The sequence below is a fragment of the Myxine glutinosa genome, chromosome 11, assembly GCF_964187855.1.
Source record: "Myxine glutinosa chromosome 11, kmMyxGlut1.1, whole genome shotgun sequence".
Lineage (NCBI taxonomy): Eukaryota > Metazoa > Chordata > Myxini > Myxiniformes > Myxinidae > Myxine > Myxine glutinosa.
The window spans coordinates 4,696,701-4,719,080 of NC_136271.1; the positions used below are offsets into that span (position 1 = coordinate 4,696,701).

Here is a 22,380-nt window from a genome sequence, read left to right on the forward strand (position 1 = left end):
CTTCTTCCACCATCTTTATCCAAGTCTTTCTCGGTCTTCCCCGTCCTCTACTTCCTTCTCCATTCATTTCCATCACTCTTCTCAACCAGTCACTTTCATCCTTCCTCAACACATGACCAAACCATCTCAACCTGTTCCTCTTCACAGCATCAATCACAGGCTCTCTTCCCATCATCTCGCAATTCATCATTTGTCTTCCTCTCTCTCAACGATAATCCGCACATCCACCGAACCATTCGCATTTCCACCCTTTCCAGCCTTCGTTGCTCCTCTACATTCATTACCCATGTCTCGCTCCCATAAATGATAACACTTCTCACACATGCAGCATACACCTTTCCCTTCAGCTTCAACGACACTCCCCTCCTCATCAGCACGCCACTCAGTTCCCGAAACTTCTTCCATGCACATCTCACTCTTGCAACCGTTGCCGAGTCTGATCCACCTTCTCCATTCAGCATGTCTCCGAGGTAGCAAAATGTTTTCACACCTTCCAGCTTCATGCCGTCTCCAAGATCCAACTCAACATTTCCTCCATCTGTAGCTCCCTCTGTGCACACCTTACATTTGAATGTAGCTGCCACACTGATTAATGACCCTCTCAGACCACTACATTTTTGATGAACCCACTCAGCGCACATTGTACATTGAATGGAGTTCACTCCGACACCCTTCCTGCACACAGCACATGGCCACTTACCAGTTCTTTCCACCTCACCACATGCTTTACCACTTGCCATCACCTTCGTCTTTCCTATATTCACCTTCAGATCTTTTGTCTCCATACATTCCTTCCACTTGTTCATCTTTTCCTTCAGTCCATCCATACTTTCCGCAATCAACACCAGATCATCTGCATACAACAACTCCCACGGTAAACCCTCCTTTATGTTCTGAGCCAGCACCTCCATCACAGCTACAAATAGTAGTGGACTTCGTACCGACCCCTGATGCACTCCCACCTTCACCTCAAACTCACCATTGTTCCCGTCCTTCGTCCTTCCAGCTGTGCGCGCTCTTTTGTACATTGCCATCACTACTCTGATCAACCATTCCTCCACTCCTAACTTCCTCAATGCCCATGTCAATACTTCGCGTGGAACCCTATCGAATGCTTTCTCCAGATCAACAAACCCAAGAAACAACTTCTTCCTCTTCTCCATGTACTTCTCCTGCAACTGCCTCACAATAAAGAGCGCGTCTGTCGTTCCTTTTCCTGGCATAAATCCAAAATGCATTTCGTCGATCTTCACCTTCTTCCTTATCCTCCTCTCCAACACCCTTTCCAATACCTTCATTCCATGCTCCAATAACTTTATCGCTCGGTACGAGCCACACTCCAGAGGGTCACCTTTCCCCTTGTATGGAGGAACGAGGGTACTCAGTTCCCAATACACTGGAATGCGGCCTTCTTTCACCACCAGATTACAGATCTCTGTCATTCTCTTCACACCCCAACTTCCTGCTGCCTTCAACATATCTCCCACAACTCCCGTTGGCCCTCCCGCTTTTCTACTATTCATTGCTTTTATCGCTTCCTTAACTTCATTCTCAGTTATCTTCTTTGCCGGTCCTAAAACTGGGTTACTCTCTATGTTGCCATCCCATTCATTCTCTGTATTCAACAGCATTTCCATATATCTTTTCCATCTTCCTTTAATTCCATCTGGGTGCACAACGATTTGTCCCACTTCATCCTTCAAGCAACTCACCCCCATCACATCACACCTCTCTTTCGCTATCTACTTTGCAATCCTGAATACCGCTCTCTGACCCTCTTCCGAATCCAAGCTTTCTCAGAACATTTTCCTACATGCCTCCTGCGTCTTTGCTACCTCTTTCTTTGCAGCCTTCTTGGCTGCATTATAACTTTCATGCTCTGCTTTTTCTGCTCCCGTACCCTTCGCCTTCTGCCACTCCTTGAACTTCTTCGTCTTCTCGTCAATCCTCTTTCCAACTTCATCATCCCACCACCATGTTTCCGAGTGTCTCGGTGGTCCTTTTGTCCATCCACATACCTCACCAACGGCTCCCAACAGATTATCTTTCATTGACATCCAACCACGTTCAAGCTCAACCACATCATCCTCTATGCTACTCAGCCTCTCTTTTAATGCCTCCCTTACTGTCACCTCTTTCAACCTCCACACCTTCATTCTCGGTTGGTACTTCACCCGCCGAGCTCTCCTCGCACCTTTCACCCTTATGTCGCAGACAACCAAGTGGTGCTGTGAAACAGCCTCCTCCCTCGGGATCACCTTTGTGGCCCGGAGGTGCCCCCTATCTCGCCTACGCACCATCAGGTAGTCAACGGTTGTCGTCGACCCACATGACGTGTATGTAACAAGCTTATTATCCTCTTTCTGGAACTGAGTATTACAAATCAACAAATCAGCTCCATAAGCAAACTCCAAAATCCTTTCACCTTCTCCATTTCTCACACCATAACACACACCATCACACACGCCCCTGAACTCCCTCAAAACCGTCCATACTCCTTCCCACATGTCCATTTAGGTCTCCTCCTACCACAACAACTTCCTCATCTTTCACGTTTTCCATCAGCTTCTCTATCGCACACCAGAACTTGTCCTTCTCTTCATCGCTCCGACCAACCTGCAGAGCATATCCCGAGATGACGTTCACCAAGGCCTTTCCAATCATTTTCACCATCGTCAACCTATCGCACACTCTAGTCGCACTCACCACACTGTCTACAAACTCCTCAGAAAACAGGACACCAACACCATACACGCCCTCCGGGCACCCTTGCCACACAAGCTTGTATTTCTGTCCCTGCCTACCCTTCACCATCCATCTCGTCTCTTGCACACAACATATGTCCACTCTTCTTCTGATCAATACTTCCACCACTTCTCCTGATCTCCCTGTCACAGGGGTCCCAGCCCTCCTATTTTTCCTATTTATTCCTACTTTTTAATAGGATCCTATAAATCTCCTATTTTTTGGTGGAAATTCCTATTTTTCCTATTTTTTAACCCTCAATGTTCCAAAATTTAAATTGATATATTAATTAGTAGAATTTCTGTATCTAAGCGTCAGAACAGACATTCCTATACCAATCGTCAGCCATGGAATTGCTTTTTGGGTCCATAATCGCAAGACAAATTTCCAAAACGACTTTAAGCTCAAATCCCCGAAGAACATATGTCTCTTTGTCTTTTTCTCGAAAACCGTTTGTTCGATCGATTTCACAAGTGGTGAGTGCATTTTTGAGGACTCAACAAAGTGCAGTGTTGAGGAAAAATTGAGTATGCAGTGATGACGTCACAAATAAATACTGTACGAAGTGGAGGCATGTCGTTTACACCATGGTGTAAAGTACGTGTTGTTATTGATCTCGACTGGAAATTATATGTATATCTTATGTATATTATGTTATTGTTATTTTTGACTTTGTCCTAATATTAAGTATATCCTTCCAAACAATTGTTTTACCTTTATGATTCGTGCTTCATGCTATTCAGTAACAGAATTATAAAAGATAAAATGAGATGAAAATAATATAACTATGTTTATCACGCATTTCTCTTGGATTATCTCATATACTTTGTGAAGAATGACTGAATGATACCTTGACCATTATCATTGTCCTTTGTCTTATTTCAAAAGTTCAGCTGAGCTCAATTTTTAAGGTTTGTACTTTACTTAGAGTAACAAAACCAACTGTGAACTTTGCGGTTATTCAGTTATTACTAACAACCTTTCCCTAAAGATTCTACCTGAAATTGAACTTTTCTACTAATTTGCTAAACATTGACATTTGATACTACATGTTTAACTCAATCTTTCGCTTATTACAATGAGATTGTATTTTGCCTAAAACTAATAGTATTTGGCAAAGAACTAATTCAATCGACAATTCACACATTTCATCATTTAATTGCAGATAATAAAGAAGGACCACGACACAAAATAGGGATTACAACTTAATTCTGTATACTTTCGTGTGGTAGTTGCATATTCAGCTTTTAACAAAATTACAGTAGAATTAAAATTTACATACGCAATGCTGCACAATAGGTAATGCAAGCAATGTAGGACAATAAAAAAACAAACAAACAAAAAACAATAAAGACTGTTAAAGTCTTGTTGTTTCTTCTGAAGATAGTACAACAACAATACCAAAGATACATAATTGAATTGTCATCGCTTAGCTTGAACTCAGATTAGTGTTCAAGCTATTCAGCAGTGGAGAAAATGCAATTATCGGGTGGTAAACATGTTAGGACATGTTATTTATCATCTTTCTTGTTTCAGTTATAATCTGCAGACCGGTAAGAAATTTGTTGATTTGCCTTTAAATTACTTTGTTTGTTCTCATTATTTTACTAACTTATGTTTCAGTTTTGAAAAAAAAAACTGTTTGGTTCACAGTTCTTTCCACTTCATGCGTTAACAGGTTAGGATTTTCTATGCTAATTCATTTAATCTTATCTCATATTTGTTTTCTTTTTGACAGGTATACTCCCAGCAGTATAATGCCTGGTGGGAGAACTAAATTTAACCCAGAGTGGTTGAAAAGTGGACATGGATGTAGGCTTTCTGACTGGTGTCAGCCTAGCAAGTCCTCAGTGTTCTCGGCTTACTGCTCGTTGTGCCATTCGGAAGTGAGGTGTGACAATCAGGGTGTGAAACAACTGACACAACATGCCCAAAACAAAGGGCACCTGAAGCGTGCGAAGGAACTGCTGGGTGGGTCACAGACGTTGCTGACATTCGTTCAACCATCAACTTCATCTGCTTCAGCATCAGGGTCAGCTTCTACAGATGAGCCAAGTCGTGCAGCTTTAGTCTGTATGTCCAAAAAAGACGCTATTACAAAAGCAGAACTTCTATGGACATTGAAAGTTGTTCGTTCGAATCTGAGCTACTCTTCCTGTGACGGTTTGAAGGATCTTCTGCAGGCAATGTTTCCTGGTGTTATCCCGGATGGTTTCTCAATGAGCTCATCGAAAGTTTCATATCTCATTAGCGAAGCCACCGGTCCTTATTTTCAGGACATGATAGTCACTGATGTTAAGAATTCAGCTTCTGGCTTCAGCCTCATGTATGATGAAACCACCAATAAACAGAACTTGAAGCAACTAGAAATCCGTGTACGGTATTGGTCTGATGCCGAGGAACAGATATTAGTATTTCACCTCAAAACTTACCTCATGGGTCATGCAACTGGAGAAGATTTGTCCAGGAAAATAATCTCTGCCTTGGATGAATCGAAACTGCAGCTTCAGGATATTATCATGCTCGGCAGTGATGGGCCTAATGTGAGCACCACTGTGTGGAGACAGATTGACAAAGCCATTCTCGACAACAGGGGCCCTGGTCTCCTTGATGTAGGGACATGTACTCTCCATACAGTACACAATGCTTTTGCCAAAGGACTTGCAGAGTACTGTGGAAACCTAACTGAGCTTGCAGTGGACATTTTCTACTGGTTCAAAGGCTCTGCTGCTAGATCTGTTGATTTTCAAGACATTCAGCATAAATTGGGTGCTGTTCCAAAAAAGCCTTTGAAGCATGTCGAGTGCAGGTGGTTGACACTGGGACCTGCAGTGGAGCGGCTGATAGAGATCTGGGAATCTCTCAAAGAGTATTTCTTGGTATTTCTTCCAAAGCAGCAGCCAAAGGACATGTTTAAACCCAGGTACAAAAGAATCAAAACGGAACTACAGCGACCGGAAATAAAAGCTCAACTGCATTTCCTGAAGTTCTTGGCAGCAACATTTGCAGAGTTCCTCACCTTCTTCCAGTCAGAGCAACCACTTGTGCACATTCTATATGACAAACTCCATGACCTGCTCAAAAAACTGATCAGAAGAATTATGAAGACTCCTTCAGTTGATGCTGTGAAAGACATCTCAAACCTTGATGTTTCCATTGTTGCAAACCAGCTGGAGAATGAATCCATGGGTGTGGGAGAGGATACCCGACGGTGTATCGCTAAGTTGAAAGTCTCTGAGAGGGAAAGGATGTATCTTGGGATGAGGAAGTGCTACCAGGCAGCCATAGTACACCTACAAAAGAAGCTTCCATTGACAAACAAAATCCTGAAGAATGCCAGATGTCTGCAGCCACAAAACAGGACTGCTGCATGGTCTCTTGAATCAGCCAAGAGCCTGTCCAGACAGCTGAAGAGGAATATTGACAGTGACAGCATTGCAGATGAATGGAAGGTGTACCAAGAGGAAGCCATTCCTACTGACTGGTCCCAGGAAACACAGGAGAATGAAGAAGAAGTCTGCATGAAGAGAGTGGACAGTTACTGGGGAAAAGTGTTGGCTTTAAAAGGCTGTACGGGAAACTGTAAATTCCCCCAAGTGAGACAAATGATAAGGATTGTCCTTGCACTGTCTCACGGAAACAGTGACGTGGAACGCGCGTTCTCAATCAGTGGGAAAAGTGTCACCAAGGAGAGAGTTAGTCTGAGCGAGGCATCAATCAATGGTCTCCGTGCAACAATGGATGGCATGAGATTGTATGGTGACCGGCCCGAAATGGTCCCAGTCTCAAAGGGACTCCTCTCGTTAGGACGTTCTGCTCACATGCACTATATGCAGAGACTTGAAGAAGAATGAAAAGCCAAGGAAGATGAACAGAAAGCCAGGGAGAAAACCAGGCAAGAGAAAGAAGAAAGAGAGAGAACAGCTAAGATTGCTGTAGAGAAGGCAGCGGAGCTGTCTCGTAAGAGTGAGGACTTGAAGAAAACAGAGAAATCTCTGGCAGCAAAAGATTTATCTCAGCAGATGTCACTGACTGTTAGCAACAGTCTGCTTGATCAAGCAAATAAAAAGCTTAAGGTGGCGCTTAAGAAAGGTGACATGACTGAAATTGCAGTAGCTCAGGCCATGCTTGAGTCTGCTCAGAAAAAGATTCAAGAGACACAGACTCGTATGGTGGAAACCAGGGAGGCGCAGAGAAAAGTGGAGAAGAAAAAGCAGACTTTGATAGAGTCCATGGTGGCTGCCAAAAAGAAGAAGTCATAGTTTTTGTTGTCGATGTTAAGACGGGTGGGCCCAAGTTCATTGGGGGTGTGTCCATGCCCATACATGTACATGTATTTGCATAAATCTTGCAGCAATAAAGCTACCGATGTTGTTCCAATGCTGAAATCTGTGCTATTACTTCCTAGTTTTTTCCTATTAAACTCCTATTTTTTGTGATCAGAATTCCTATTTTTCCTATTATTTTGTCAATCAAAGTGGCTGGGACCCCTGCTGTCATTGTCCCTACATTCCATGTCCCAAACCTCAGAAACAGATCTCCACTTCGGGCTGCACCCTGCCCATATGTAGTTGTAATTGTCATGGTTCTCTTTTTGAGGCAATGTTTTTATGGCCGGATGCCCTTCCTGGCGCCAACCCTCTTGGTCGCCTCTTACGACACGCAGGGATACGGTGTACCTATTCTAACCAGGGTACACACCGGGATACTCTGAAATAAAGCATAGAACATATAAACAATTGGAGATAAAGAAATCATAGAATCGTTTTGTTTAACAAAATTTAATTAAATTTTTTGACTCGGCAAAGGAGCCACCTTTTGCAGATATAACTGCCGAACACACTCGTGGCATTCTTTCCACAATGGAAATCAAATATTGTTTGGGAGGTTCTTCCCAACACTGTTGCAGAAGTTCCCACAAATGTGTTGCACTTGTCGGTTGCTTTGCTTTCACCCTTCTGTCTAGTTCATCCCAAACCAGCTCGATGGGGTTTAAGACTGGAGACTGTGCTGGCCATTCCATGATTTGAAGCCTGCCATCTTATTTTCCTCGAAGGTAGTTTTGACATAGCCTGGAGGTGTGTTTAGGGTCATTGTCTTGCTGTAGGATGAAGCCCTGATCAACTAGGCGCATACCAGAGGGTATTGCATGGCGCTGCAAAATGCTGTGGTTGCCATTTTGGTTCAGGGTGCCATTCACTCTCTGCAAGTCGCCGACTCTGGATCCAGCAAAAGAGCCCCAGACCATCACGATTCCTCCTCCATGTTTGACAGTCGGTGTCACACACTGAGGAACCATCCTTTCGCCTACTCGACGGCGTACAAAAACCCTGCATGATGAACCATAGATTTCAAATTTTGATTAATCTGTCCATACGACCTTCTTCCAGTCTTCAGTAGTCCACTGGCGGTGCTTCATGGCCCAGGCTAGCCTCTTTGTCTTATTTTGCCATCTTAGCAATGGCTTTCTTACTGCCACTCGACCTGTCAAACCTGCAGCTCGAAGTCTTCTCTTCATAGTTGAAACTGAGACTTTCTTACTTCGACCAGTGTTAAGCTGTGCTTGAAGCTGTTGTCCTGTGAGCCGTCTATCACGCAAGCTGTTGACTCTCAGAAACCTGTCTTCTAATTCTGTTGTGCCTTTGGGTCTGCCAGACCTCTTCCTGTCAGAGTTTCCTCCAGTTTCCAATATACTACTTGCTGCAGTGCAATATTGTCCAAATAATGCTTCAGAGGGTGTAATAACAGTCTGTTCCAATACTGCTTTTATACAGACTGGGGGTTTGTAATCAAGTAATCAGCAGAGCTTGGGACACCTGTAGGAATTGTTTGCATCAACTTTCAAGGCTTAATTTACTTACATTGCTGCAGAACAGCTGTAAGTTGTTAACCCATTATTTGTTCCCTGAAGAAGGCCTTTTTTTACAATATACATGTAACTGTGCAATTTACATTATTTTCCCGTTTTTGCTAACCTAAAATTTTTTTTTTAACCTCCAGCAGTTTACTGCTTACCTCTGTACCATTTCAGCTTATTCACTGGACTTTAATTGCTTAAATTTCAATAAAAACTGAAAAAATTGGTGTTCTAAAACTTTTGACCGGTAGTGTATATACCACCTTTAGAGGCCATTTGCAGGGGTTGGCCAAACGGTATACTGCAATGACTAAAGGTATTTTAAACCTCTGTCAATGGTTGCTAGAAGACAGGGCAGCAGGTACAATCATACTAACATAATCATTATACTTTAAATAAACATAGAAAAAATACCTATTGTGGGGGGCAACCCCCACCCCCCCCCCCCCTCCCTTCCCATGTACCTCCTCAGACCCCAATTTTTCCAATGCCTTGAATAAACATTGGTACAACACGGGTGATTAAGGTTGTGGTCAAGTTTCATCAGGATTGCATGTGTAGTTTGAGAAGAAAGCAAATTGCCATTTTGGGGGGTCAAACCTGGATCCACTTTGACCCCCGGATAGACCCCTTAGACTCAGATTCTTTTTTTCTTTTTTTTAATGCCGTGAACAAACTTCAGTCATAACACAACAAACATCATTTGTGCCAAATTTGGTCGGAATCCCATCAGCGGTTTCGGAGAAGAAGTTTCAAGTGTTTACGGACGGACAACGCAAAATCGCATAAGCTCCCCTGAACTTCGTTCCAGGTGAGCTAAAAAGCAGGAAAGGTTGACCTGCAAATAAATACTGTTGTAAACGATGTCAGAGGATGGTGATTGTGCGTGGGGTGGGAACTGAATTTGGATTTGCCGAACTGCTTCCATTTGGTAGATTTGTGGTCTTTTGTCTCCAAAGTTGGACCATGATAAAATCGGTACTTGTATGGACTTTTTTAACAATGACAATGTTTGCATTTCTGGTTCTTTTAGGAGATGTGGTCAAATACGGTGATACAAAATGTGTGTTGAATGAGGGTATGCCCCTCTACCGCAGCCCATTTGAAAAAGGTTTGCTGATCATCCACTTCAAGGTACGAATGTTTTTGGTTTTTTTTAACTTACAGTATGTTGTGGAAGGTACTGTATGCATAATTATTGATAGACTTGAGTTTGTGAATTGGCAACTCGGTTTGTTCCTGAACAATAAAATGTCTCTGCATAAAGTTAGATTTTATTCGGGCTCCTCCGCCCCTCCCTGTGGGATTTAAATTTCAGGTCGACACTTTCTGAAAAACAAACACGTTTTTTGCCAATGTGGAATCTCAAACACCATTTGATGTTCCAAGATATTCTTGCATCATAATCATGTACCTGCACTGAAGTTGTGCACCTGATATCTAATTAGTGTCTTGACCGATATTTTTGGGATTGTGACCTAATTAACATTAAAAACCCTTTTTGATCATAACTTGAATAATTTTCCTCTAATTTTCATGATGTTAGGTTTTTTCGAGAGGTTGGAGACGGGACACATTTTCTTTATTTACACTCTATCCCTAAATGTGGAAGGTCACGGTCATATGGTAAACCCGAAAATAACATACCGTCATTGGATTGTGGGCACTGGGTGACGCGTACCCTTGGCAAATGCCTTGTGATCGTGTATATTTATAATTTGAGATTTCTCCATGCTTTTTATGCCTCCGCCGACAAAGTCGCCGGAGGAATTATGTTTTCGGGTTGTCCGTCCGTCCGTGCTAAACCTCGTTTTTCTCAGCAACCATATGTCTGATTGAGACAAAACTTTCAGTGTAGGAGTGACACCCGTGCAGAATGTTATGATATTTGTGACGTCATATGTCACGTGGTATGGCAGCCATATTTGATGAAAAGCAGTACAGCTGTAGTCGGTAATTGTCTTTTTGGTGTTGTATACAATACAGCTGCAGTCGGTAATTGCCTTTTTGGTGTTGTATACAGTACAGCTGTAGACGGTAATCATCTTTTTGGTGTTGTATACAACACAGCTGCAGTCGGTAATTGCCTTTTTGGTGTTGTAAACAACACAGCTGCAGTCGGTAATCATCTTTTTGGGTGTATACAGTACAGCTGTAGATGGTAATCGTCTTTTTGGGTTGTATACAGTTCAGCTGTAATTGGTAGTCGTTTTTTTGGGTTGTGTACAATACATCTGTCGTCGGCAATCGTCTTTTTGGAGTGTGTACAGTACAGCGGTAGTTGTTGGTAGTCATCTTTTTGGAGTGTGTACAGTACAGCTGTAATTGGTTATCTTTTTGGGTTGTTTACAGTTCAGCTGTAGTCAGAAAGTCTTTTTGGGTTGTATACAGTGCAGCTCTAGTCGGTAATCGTCATTTTGGGTTGTATACAATACCGCTCTAGTCGGTAATCGTCATTTTGGGTTGTATACAATACAGCTCCAGTCTGTAATCCTGTGTTTGGGTTGTATATAGTACAGCTGTAATCGGCACTCACTGACTCCAATCGGCCGATGCAGATTACCGAAACATTGTCAATATCGGCCCAGCACTATTTTTTGGTAATGAGTGAAATGTTCAACATGTTGGTTGTAAGTAAACCACTCCCATGCAAAACTATATCAACACGTTGGTCGTAAGTAAACCACTCCCATGCAAAACTATATCAACACGTTGGTCATAAGTAAACCACTCCCATGCAAAACTACATCAACACGTTTGTCGTAAGTAAACCACTCACATGCAAAACTATTATCAAAATGTTGGTCGTAAGTAAACCGCTCCCATGCAAAACTACATCAACATGTTGGTCGTAAGTGAACCGTTCCCATTCAAAACTATATCAACATGTTGGTCGTAAGTGACCCGCTCACATGCAAAACTATATCAACAGGTTGGTCGTAAGTAAACCGCTCCCATGCAAAACTATCAACAGGTTGGTCATAAGTAAACCGCTCCCATGCAAAACCATATCAACACATTGGTCGTAAGTAAACCGCTCCCATGCAAAACTATATCAACATGTTGGTCGTAAGTAAACCACTCCCATGCAAAACTACATCTAAACGTTTGTCGTAAGTAAACCGCTCCCATGCAAAACTATATCACCATGTTGGTCGTAAGTAAACCGCTCCCATGCAAAACTATATCAACATGTTAGTCGTAAGTAAACCGCTCCCATGCAAAACTATATCAACATGTTAGTCGTAAGTAAACCGCTCCCATGCAAAACTATATTTTCCACCTTCGCATCATTCTCTTTATTTCATGGAGATGTATCACCTGTTCTTGGGAATGTCTTTCACTTATTTTCCTGTGTTGAATTCCATTGGTTTCCCTCACCCGAAGAACTATCATACCAAAACATTAACCATGTCGTTAAAAAATTTGTTTTGTGAGGCCTTCGTCAAATATTCTATCATGGAACTATTTCATAGTATTTATAACTATTTTCAGGCATATCTGAAATATCAGAAAAGGTAAATATTTCTATGGGTGTCTTAACATGCGTATATCTTCTTGTGCACCGTTATTTTCATGTTTGGCTCAGTGAATTTGCTCCTTTGATGATGCTTTGGTGAAAATATTGAATTTGTGAGAAAAAGAGAATGTCGCATTGCAGTCATGTCTCAACCCTTTCCAACAGGTGTTGTTCCCAGAGCCGAGGTGGCTCCCAGAGAGTAAAATCGATGAACTTCGGGCCCTTCTGCCGAGTGCTCCGGAGCCTGCTATTTGTGACGACATGGAGGAGGTCTCCCTTGTTGACTTGGAGCCTTCCCGAACCCAGAATTACAACGGGGAGGCCTATGACGACGACGACGACGACGACGAACACAATCATCCTGGGGTGCAGTGCCGAACGTCCTGAGAACTTCTCCCTTGTGTGTGTGTGTGCGGGTGTGTGGGGGTAGTGGTGGGGAATACAAAATTAAATTAAAAACACCTTGTAATGGTAAAATGAGCTGGTTATGAACAAGTGGTGATTCTTCTTTTTCAGTAAGGGCATTTGATCCTTTCTAGGCCTGCTCATTGTGGAGAAGCAAATCATGCACCGTCTTGTAATGATTATGCACTTTAGTTTGCCAGGCCTGTTTACATTGATACCAACGCATGGTTTTTGTGTTTTGAGGCAGTCGTGCTTCGTTTTGTTTCCCCCTTATTTTAAATTGTCATCGCATGCGTGCATTTGCATAACCTTTGGCCATTCTTATTTTAACCTTTGACCATTATTATTTTGAGCACAGCTGAGGTTGCTGCATTGCATGGATCATTTCCTTCAATTGTGAAATCACTACCTTTTGCAGCAGAGCAACAGGAAAGCGTTTGCAGAGCAGCAAAGTTCCTCCCGCACCCCACAGGTGAAAGGTGTACGGTTTCGGCTTTCTTTTCCAGCGTCAAATGAAAGCTACATGGTGGTTCTGATGTGATGGGAAGTTGTAATTGCAACAACATGATGAAGTCGTTGCTGTTTTAACCTTTATTATTATTATTATTATTATTATTTTCTTTTTTTTTTTGCAAAATCTTGTAATGTCTGTGCAAGCTGAAATAAAAGGCAGAGGAAATTTTTCCTCCCCTCCAAGTTTTATCAATTTATTTTAAGTACGAGTGGATACATCTGTTAAGAATGGATGATAGGATGGGACGGTAACATTTCCGTGACGTTTGTTTTTGAGGTACCGCCCGCTGCAATGTCGTGACGTCCGGTTGGACGAGCACTTAACGGTTTCTGTTGACTGGGCCAAACTGAATAAAAGTTGGAAGAACATTTAGATTCCTTCTGCGAAATTGTAAGACCTTTTACTGGTTTGCCCGTGAAGTTTCGCGACGATGTGCGAAACGTAACCAATGTGCTGAAGCTCTACACTCACAGGCTCGTGAAAGAGCTAACATTTATTTCACAACCAAATCAACCAGACAAACAAAATATATAAAAAGAGGGAGCGGAAGACAAGATGGGGAGAGAAGGGGAAGCACACAAACACAACATTTGAGAGCAGGGAGATGTGTGGGAGGGAGAGGGCTTGGGGGGAGGAGGCAGGGGGGGGGGGGGTGGTGAGAAGTATAAAACACAAGGACTTCCAGGACAGAAGTTGGTATTTCAAAAAAGTGGATTTTGGGTGAAATTAGTGGGGTTAGAAAAGATCAAGGTTTTGGATGGGGGAAGATAAGAGATGGTGGTGAACAGCTGTTTTGAAGACCTGGAGGGTGGAGTGGGATTGAAGAGTGAGGGAGTTTGTTCCAGAGGTGGGAGAAAAGAGGAGTGAAGGTGAGCAGAGAGTCTCGATTTTGGCAGTTTAACCATAAGAGGGTTGCAGGCAGATCTTGTGCGACCTGTAGGAATATTTGGGGGACAGAGCCCAGAGAGAGCTGGGGGGGGGGCAAGGCCAGAGAGCAGTCGGTCGAAGACGGAAAGACCACCAACCTGCCTGCGGTGAGTGAGTGAAAGGCCCTTGGAGTTAGCTTCATCGTGGGAGATTCCAATGATTCTGAACGCTTTGGTTTCAACAGCATGAAGACGAGCTAGGTGTGAGGCAGGAGCACCAGCCCAGAGGGGAGAGCAGTATTCCATTGAGCTGCGGATGAAAGCCTTGTATGTGGTGAGGAGCTCAGGTGTGCCAAGGAAGGACCGCACAACGGAGGATGCCCAGTCGGCGACTGGCTTTGGAGGCCAGGTTTGAAATGTGGTTTTCCCAGGAAAGATCAGGGCAGATAGTGAGACCCAAAAGCTTGAGTGACAGAACTTCTTGGAGAGGATTATTCAGAAAGTGGATGGGAGGGTTGTCCAGTCGGTCTTTTCGGAGAGACATCGTAAGAGTGTGAGATTTGTCAGGATTGAAAGACATGTTCCACTTGTTTGCCCAGTCTGATTTTGTCCAGGTCTGCAGAGAGTGAGGAGGCTGCAGACTGCCGATATGAGGGATGAGGAATGGAGCGACAGAGAGTAGTCATCAGCAAAGAGATAGAGGATTTTCAAGAGAGTCAGAGAGATCATTGATGAAGACCAGAAAAAGCACAGGGCCCAGAACACTGCCTTGGGGAACTCCAGCCTGAACAGGAAGAGGAGATGAGAGAAACCCATTCAGGGCCACACGTTGACCGACTAGAGAGGAAGTCCGCCAGCCATGCGTGGAGATTTCCATGGATACCAAAGGAGGAGAGTTTGGTGAGCAGAGCGGGGTGCCAGACCGTATCGAAGGCACGTGATATGTCAAGGGAGACAGCTCTAATTTCCTGTTTGGCATTGAGGACCTCCATCCATTGTTGAGAAAGCAGAAGCAGCATGTCCAGAGTAGTGACCAGGTCTGAAACCAAATTGATGATCAGAGATCAAGCCATTGGAGAAGGAAAGATTTCATATCTGAAGCAATGATGGATTCCATGACTTTGCTGATAATTGGGAGAAGGCCGATTGGTCTAGTTGCTAGGATCTGTTTTTGCACCTTTTTTGTGCAAAGCGGTGATGGCTGATTTCCAAGCAGATGGCAGATGACCTTGAGCAAAAGAGAGGGTGAAGATAACAGAGAGAGGGAGTGAAAGAGCGGAAGAACAGGATTTTAGGACCAGTGGGCTGATGCCGTTAGGTCCAGTTGCAGAATCAGAGTCGAGGGTTGACAAACTTTTTCACCTTGTCAGGACGAAAGGACACGAGTCCAGGAGCAGCTGGGTATGGTGGGTACAGAGATTGATGGGTTTGGGACACAAGATTTAGAGGCAAACACAGAGTTGAGGCCTTCAGCTTTTTCACGTGTGGAGTCAGCCGTGTAGCCGTTTGAGGTGAGGTACGGTGGAGGGGGAACAAACACCAGAAACAGATTTGACCAGACCCCACCAGGATTTAGAAGAGGGAGACACATAAGAGAGTTCGGTCTTGAGAACGGAGAGTTATTGTTTCCTGGCTCTCCTGAGGGTGGACACACACTTGTTTCTGGCTTTGTGAAAGGAAATGAGATTTCTTTCCTTTGGATTTGCTTTCCAGGAGACGAAAGCAAGTTGTTTCTGGGCAACAGCACACCACAAGATTCTGTGTCCCATGGACGTGAGGAAGGGTATGACGACTGAAGACGAGATGGGATAAATCTGTGCATGAGAGAGAGCAATTTACTTTGGAAGAATTCCCAGGATGAGTTGATGTCAGAGGCAGTGGAGATGGGAGACCAGTCCAGATGATTGATGGCTGCTTGAAGACCGTGCCAGTCGGCCTGAGTGAAATGCCAGACTCGGCCACGCTGAGGAGGCTCTCTGAGAATGGTCAGAGAGATGTCCACTTTAACAAGCACATGATCAGATGAGCCGATTGTAGCAGAAGAAGAGCAGCAGACTTTCAGGGAAGTTAGTCATAACCAAGTCCAGAAGAGAAGATGCTCCATTGACTGAGATCCGAGTCGGGAAAGTGACAGATTGTGCCAGTCCCAGTGAGTCGCAGAAGTCCTTTGCTGAAGAGCCATGGCTGGTGAGAGGTACCCACACCCAGCCAACTGGCTTTGTGACAATTGAAATCACCACATATGAGGAAGAGAGAGTTGGGATGGGTAGATAGAAGTTGGTCCATATCAGACAGCGAGATGTAGATGGAGTCATCACTGTTTGATGGATGGTTCAACACACATATGAACAAAAGGTGGGAGCGAAGGGGAAGCCGTAGCCAAAGGTATTCCTGGGGGTGAGGTGGAGAGAGGGCAGTGCAGGGCGAGTGAGGAAGAGTTTTTTTAATAAAGATAGCAACCCCACCTCCAGGACGAGGTTCAGGTCTATCATACCGGAGGAGGGAGTAACCTGGGAGAGATACCAAGGAATCAGAGACATCAAGAAGGAGGAAAGTTTCTGTTAAGCAGATCATGTCTGGTTTGTCAGAAGCAACCTGTATGGAGAGATCAGTCAGGTTTGAGCAAAGGCCCCGGATGTTTGAGGTCCATACCATTAATGAAGAGGAAGGGGGAGCATCGGATACAGAACAGGGGTGGGGGGAAGGGGTAGGGTAAGATGTGGAAGAGGTAGGGAGAGCTGTTGAAGGTGTGTCAGATTTCTGAATAGCTTGGAGAAAGGGAAGAATGGGGCAGACAAAAGGTTTGATGGTGATTGGGTGAGGCACAGTGAGGTTATTTGAGGAGGGGGAAGAGCAAGGCAGAAGGTTGGGGGAGATGAAGTTGGAAGGGGGAAGAAGCGGGGAGGATGCTTTGAGAGGAGGGGTGAGGGGAGTCTAGGAGGGGAGGAGCGAGGGAGAGTCTCGGAGGGGAGGGGTGTGGGGGGAGTTTGAGGGAAGGGGCAAGGGGGGAGATTTGAAAGGGATGGGTGATGGGGAAGATTTGGAGGGGGGGGGCAAGGGGGAATATTTGAAAGAGATGGGTGATGGGGAAGATTTGGAGGGGAGGGGCAGGGGGGTAGATTTGGAGGGGAGGGGTGATGTGGAAGTTTTGGAGGGAAGGGGTGATGGGGAAGATTTGGAGGGGAGGGGTGAGATTGGATTTTGAAAAGGGTACGATTAATGGGAAACAAACATTTATTGCAAAATGAGTTTCTTGAGACCGAGTCAAAAATACGTTTGAGGATGCTGAAGGAGTGGTGGAGTGCAGGAGAGTTTGGGGAATGTAGAAAAAAGGAACTAGATGGAATTTTTTTTTGGAATGAATAGATTTGGTGGGTAAGTCGAAAGCATCCTTTTAGAGAAGAAGAAGAAAAGATGTTATAATATACGACAGAATACAGTTCTTCAGGGGAAAGTTTAAACATTTTAAACGTGATCACGAACAACGTGATCGAAGAACGAACGAACAAATAAGAACAACGAATAAACGAATAAGAACAGAGAAGGAAATATTTTTTGGGGGGGTTTTTTTAGTTGAGTTTTTAAACAAGGAAGTTTGGGGTGAAAGACGGACAAAAACAGAGAACGAAAGTAATTGCAGTGCAATCGATGAACCGCTGGTAGAATAACAAAGCCTCAAGGTCAGACACGGTAGCCTGCTAGGCCTCAGAATACGCGACACGAATTAACCGACGATTATGTATGCATGTATTGCCTGGTTTTGGGCTAGCGGCTAGGGTGCCAGCTTAGGATCCAAGGATCCTGGGTTCGAATCCCGGTCGATCGCTGAATTAACGCCAGTGGGGTTGACTCAGCCTGTCATCCTTCCGAGGTCGGCTAATTGAGTACCAGTTCACTGGTAATTCCCCGTTTGTCATAAAAAGGCGACAAAAAGGGTTGGTGGCAGGAAGGGCATCCGGCCGTAAAACATTGCTTCAAAAAGGGGACCGAAAAACAACAACCACGGTTCCCGAAAAAGGCCAACCCCCGCTTTGCGGGGGAAAATGGCCTCTAAAGGTGGTATGTATGCATGTATGAAAAATTAACACTGAGAATCTTACTAAAGACACTATCGGTACACACACCGAACGATAGATACAGTTTCGACAAAAACACAATTGTGAACAATTACTTAACTTCGAAAGCGTGAGCGCATGGACAGCTTCGAAAAAACGTGGCCTCCAATCTTGCGCATGCGCAAACCTTGCATTTATACATTTACATTTACATGTAAAAAAAAATTCCCACCTTCAACTCCAAAGTCTCCATTTTTTAATCACCTAAAACCTCCCTGTCCACAGCAGTGTTACTAGCAGTTTTACATGAATGTCAAGTGGTTTGGGAATGTAAAATGTCAGACAAACAGAAACTTCACAAATTACGGTTTGACAAGCAGAAGACCGTGGTAAAAAAAATACTACGGTATAAAAAAAGGAAGTTTTTTTTATTCTTGCGCTGATTGAAAGTCTCAAAAGTGGAAGGTTATATATATATATATATATATATTGTTACAGACACGACTTTGATGTTAAAGTGGGCCGAGCGGAATGGCCGTCGTGTCCGCACAAATTACCCGACTATACTCGACGTTGACGAAGTCGCGCGATGCTGACTCAATAAGAAAAAGAAGACACCCGGCTGGATCACAATAACACAATACGACACCAGGGGTTCAGTTCTCAAGACCTCCGGAGGAGGTTATATTAAGGCGGAAGGTTAGATTACAACTACAAGAGGGACAGCATAGAAAGACAAGCACTTAGACACAATCTTATATTATTCCCAACAGACGACAGATAAACGGGACAAGGCTGACTCACACGGGGATTGATGGCTAGGAAAGGCAGAATCGATCGCTCCAGGTGCACCTGGGCTCAGGGCAGGATCACGTACGGTCCAGTTTAAGAGATGCGGTGGAGGTATTGCAGCGCTCGAGGGGTGGCGACTTCTCTCTCCAGGCTGGGGGCGCATTTGACTCAGCGCTCGCAGGTGGCTTTCCTTCTCCAAGCTGGGTGCGCATCTGACTCAGCGCTCGCAGGTGGCTTTCCTTCTCCAAGCTGGGTGCGCATCTCCTCTCACATCCGGCGCGGGGCCGCGTATATCCGGCGGGGAGTGACACGCCCTCGGCTCGTTAGCTCCGCCTCGTGGAATCGGCACGTTGCTTCTCATTGGGTGCGTGCGGGGGGTTTACCAGGCTCCGCCCTTGACGAGGAGCTGACAAGGAGCCCCTTCGTGGTAACCCCGTGGAGCGCATGGTCTATGGCGCTAATCGAGCCGGTGTGAGGACGCATCCTCCCCCGCTCCGCCGCCATCTCCTCTGTTGTTGTTGTAATTGTTGGGGAAGAAGATGGAAGGAGGTATGGGAAAGGTCCTAAACTCACTACTGATGCCATATAATCACATTCTGGTGCAACGAAGAGTCATAATTAATGGAGACGAGGCCTTAACTGACATAGAATAAGAATAACTAGGAAGATGTCCGAAAGTTGTCTACGTGTGGTGCGGTGGACCTGGGCACGACATTTAATGGGGGAATAAGGGGAAGGTCGGCTCTACTGATTGTTATTTACATGCAATGGGACTAGGGAATGGGGGATCGGGGAAAGTTGGGGAGTATTGGAGAAAATAGGGGAATATTTACAAGCGGATATGGAGGCCAAATTCCATATTCGCAACATTGCACCCTTCTCTACCCTCGGGGCGTCCCGACCCGATAAATTTTTACCTACTTTAGTGTGGCACGCAATGTAGTTCCCTCTACGATTAACTCTACCCTGAGTGCGACAGTTTTACAGATATTCACAAATGAGTAAATATGTCCCCCTGCGACGTTGCACCCTTCTCCTCACAGAAACACACCCACAGGATAACCGAATCCGGAAAGAATCCTCAAACTAAACATACAGCCGGTAGGGAGCATTATTTACAAGACTACGCTGCTATTTACACTACGATCCAGGACCTGTTTTTGGAGGAACACATGCAGATGTTATGCATAGAGAGAGAGCGCGCTTGCCAACATCGATACACCAACCCACGAGTGCTCTGTGGCCGACGGCCTTTAATAACGTGCAGAGCACCCTTCCCGAGCATCAAAAGCACCACCCCACCACCAATCGGTGCAGTCACCATTGTTCATTGGAATAAAAATAAATTCGACAACCCCTAACCCTGCAGGTGTCTCTTGCTCTTCTTGTGGTGCACTTGGTGTTAACTAAAAGTGGTTCACCTGTATGGCATAGGTGCCACGTTGACCCATAGGTCCATCCCCGGGTGGTGCTTGGCCGCAAACGAACTGCGGTCCATTGTGGGTGGCCACAAACATTGCGGTCCATATGGTGTATCGATCCCGGCAGCAAACAGCGAAAGTGCAGGCCCACAACTGCGCAGCCAGCACCTCTCTCTCCTCTCTCTCTACCCCAAAGCCAGATCCTCGGAGGTGGGAGACAAAAGAAGAAACAAGTGAGTAAGGTGGTAAGGGCGCAAAAGTGCACGCAATGTAAGGTGATGCACACTGGGGGCACATGGGAACCAGGTGAGACAGGTACGTTCCTATCGTACGCCCCCCCCCCCCCCACCAGGTAACCTACATGGCCCCTCCCTTACCCCTTACTGTATCCACAAAACACAACACTACCCATAAACATCTACTTTACAAATCAACAAACATCCCTACTGTCTTCCCCGTTCCTCCCATAAACCAAATTCGTCTTCTCTCCCTCCTAACCAATCAAATTTGCCATTTTCAACTCTCATCAAAATTTGCCATCTCCAACTCAACATCATAATTTGCCATCACCAATTCATCATCAGTCCCTCCTAGGGAGGGAGAGATGGAATCACTCCAATGTCTCATCCACGTCGTGATGCGTCTCACAAATACACACAGCGATTCATCTCCTGCAACAAAACAAAGAAAACACAGGTGTGGAGTCATCATCATCACCACAGGTAAGTGGCTGCGTATGGTGCGACAGGTTCTTCAATCCTAACTATTTCCTAAATGACTTTAACAACTTTACACTACCCGGGGTCTTTCTCCGGCCAAACCATTGGCCCTCTTACACTATGGGTTCTAAAAACCAATTCCCATTGGCCAAACTGTGGTGCTCTTCAATTTGGGGTCTCACTCCCCCGATTCATCTCCCGGTGCCCTCGCACAATTTCTGGGCTGCGGCGTGTACCTCTCCCAGTGGGTCTACCCACCTGCACACCTCCACCACTGCAGTTGCCTCCGAGCTTACCTGCTCCTTACCCTAACCTAACTACCTGGGGCAGGCCCTCTGGCGCTCTCCCCACTCGGTGCCCTCTCTGGCACTGGGCTGCCCGATCCACACCCGGGATCCTCAGGCACCCACTCACAACTACCGGCTCCCAGAGCCCACCTGCGGCCTCACCTGGCCGACATCTTCACAGTGGTGGAGTGCCCAACCAACTACACACACTAACAGGCTACACGCCCAGCCATTTCCACAACACTAATGCACCCATCCACAACACCATTCTGCAACCGCACCACAGATGCCAATATCCAACCACAATTTACCTGTACCCTCTACCTAACACTTACACTACCCGCCCCGGGTATCCGTGATGGGGGTCCACTCTTCCCCCATTCACACCTTCGCACCATGCACACCACTCTGTACCACTCACTCCAACTCTCTCCACACACCTGTACCTGCACACCTGTGCTCTCACACCTGGTGCCACCTGCACCCTTCTCTCCCCAAGCGCATTCGCGCTGATCCACACACTCACTACTCATACACTGCTCCACACACCTGTCCAGTTGCACACCTGTGCAATCACACCTGTTCAATTCTCACAAACACGGCATCATCTCAGCTAACTACTCCCTTCTGAAACTTGCGCTTCCCAGTCGTCCCTTTAAACTATTGCGCTCCCACGTCATTATCATCCATACTAATCTACCTGCGTCCCCACTACAGGTATCAGTCACTAACTAATCTTAACGTTACCTACTGTCATCTTCTAGGGCCCTATTGATATAACCTAACCCACCCGGGCTAGTTTTCACTGCCATACACCCCATAAACTATTGCGCATTTGCCCCCACCTGTGAGGGATGGTGGATTTGCCATCCCACCACATCGGGGGTCTCTCACTACCAATTTTGCACATCAAATTTCAACAAATCAAAAATTTGGCCAATCACTGCCCATCATCTGCCAATCACTACTGCCAATCCCTTGCCAATCATCAAATTTTGCTTTTCTCTAATTTTGGGTCCAAAACACTAACCTCATCTCCCAGTCTACTCACTAATACCTCTCGGTGCGCCAATCCCTGTCCAAAGCCCGGCTTCGTAAAGCCAAGCAATGGATGCTGGTTGTTTTGTGCCTGCGGCTGGATGCGTCCGGCACTCGGTGCAGGGACGGGGGCTTACCCGGGCCGAGATCCCATGCATCAC

General features: G+C 45.3%; 1 protein-coding gene across 2 annotated transcripts in view; it reads left to right on the forward strand.

Annotated features, from left to right (window-relative positions):
* LOC137436367 (dnaJ homolog subfamily A member 1-like) overlaps positions 1 to 13,210 on the forward strand; it is a 57,085-nt gene extending 43,875 nt beyond the window's left edge. For both annotated transcript variants that reach the window (XM_078786360.1, XM_078786361.1), the window contains exons 8-9: positions 9,636 to 9,736; positions 12,288 to 13,210. In XM_078786360.1, the coding sequence (XP_078642486.1) occupies positions 9,636 to 9,736; positions 12,288 to 12,509 (323 nt within the window). In that variant the 3' untranslated portion in view covers positions 12,510 to 13,210. The remainder of the gene's footprint in view (positions 1 to 9,635; positions 9,737 to 12,287) is intronic.
* Positions 13,211 to 22,380: the final 9,170 nt, after the last annotated feature.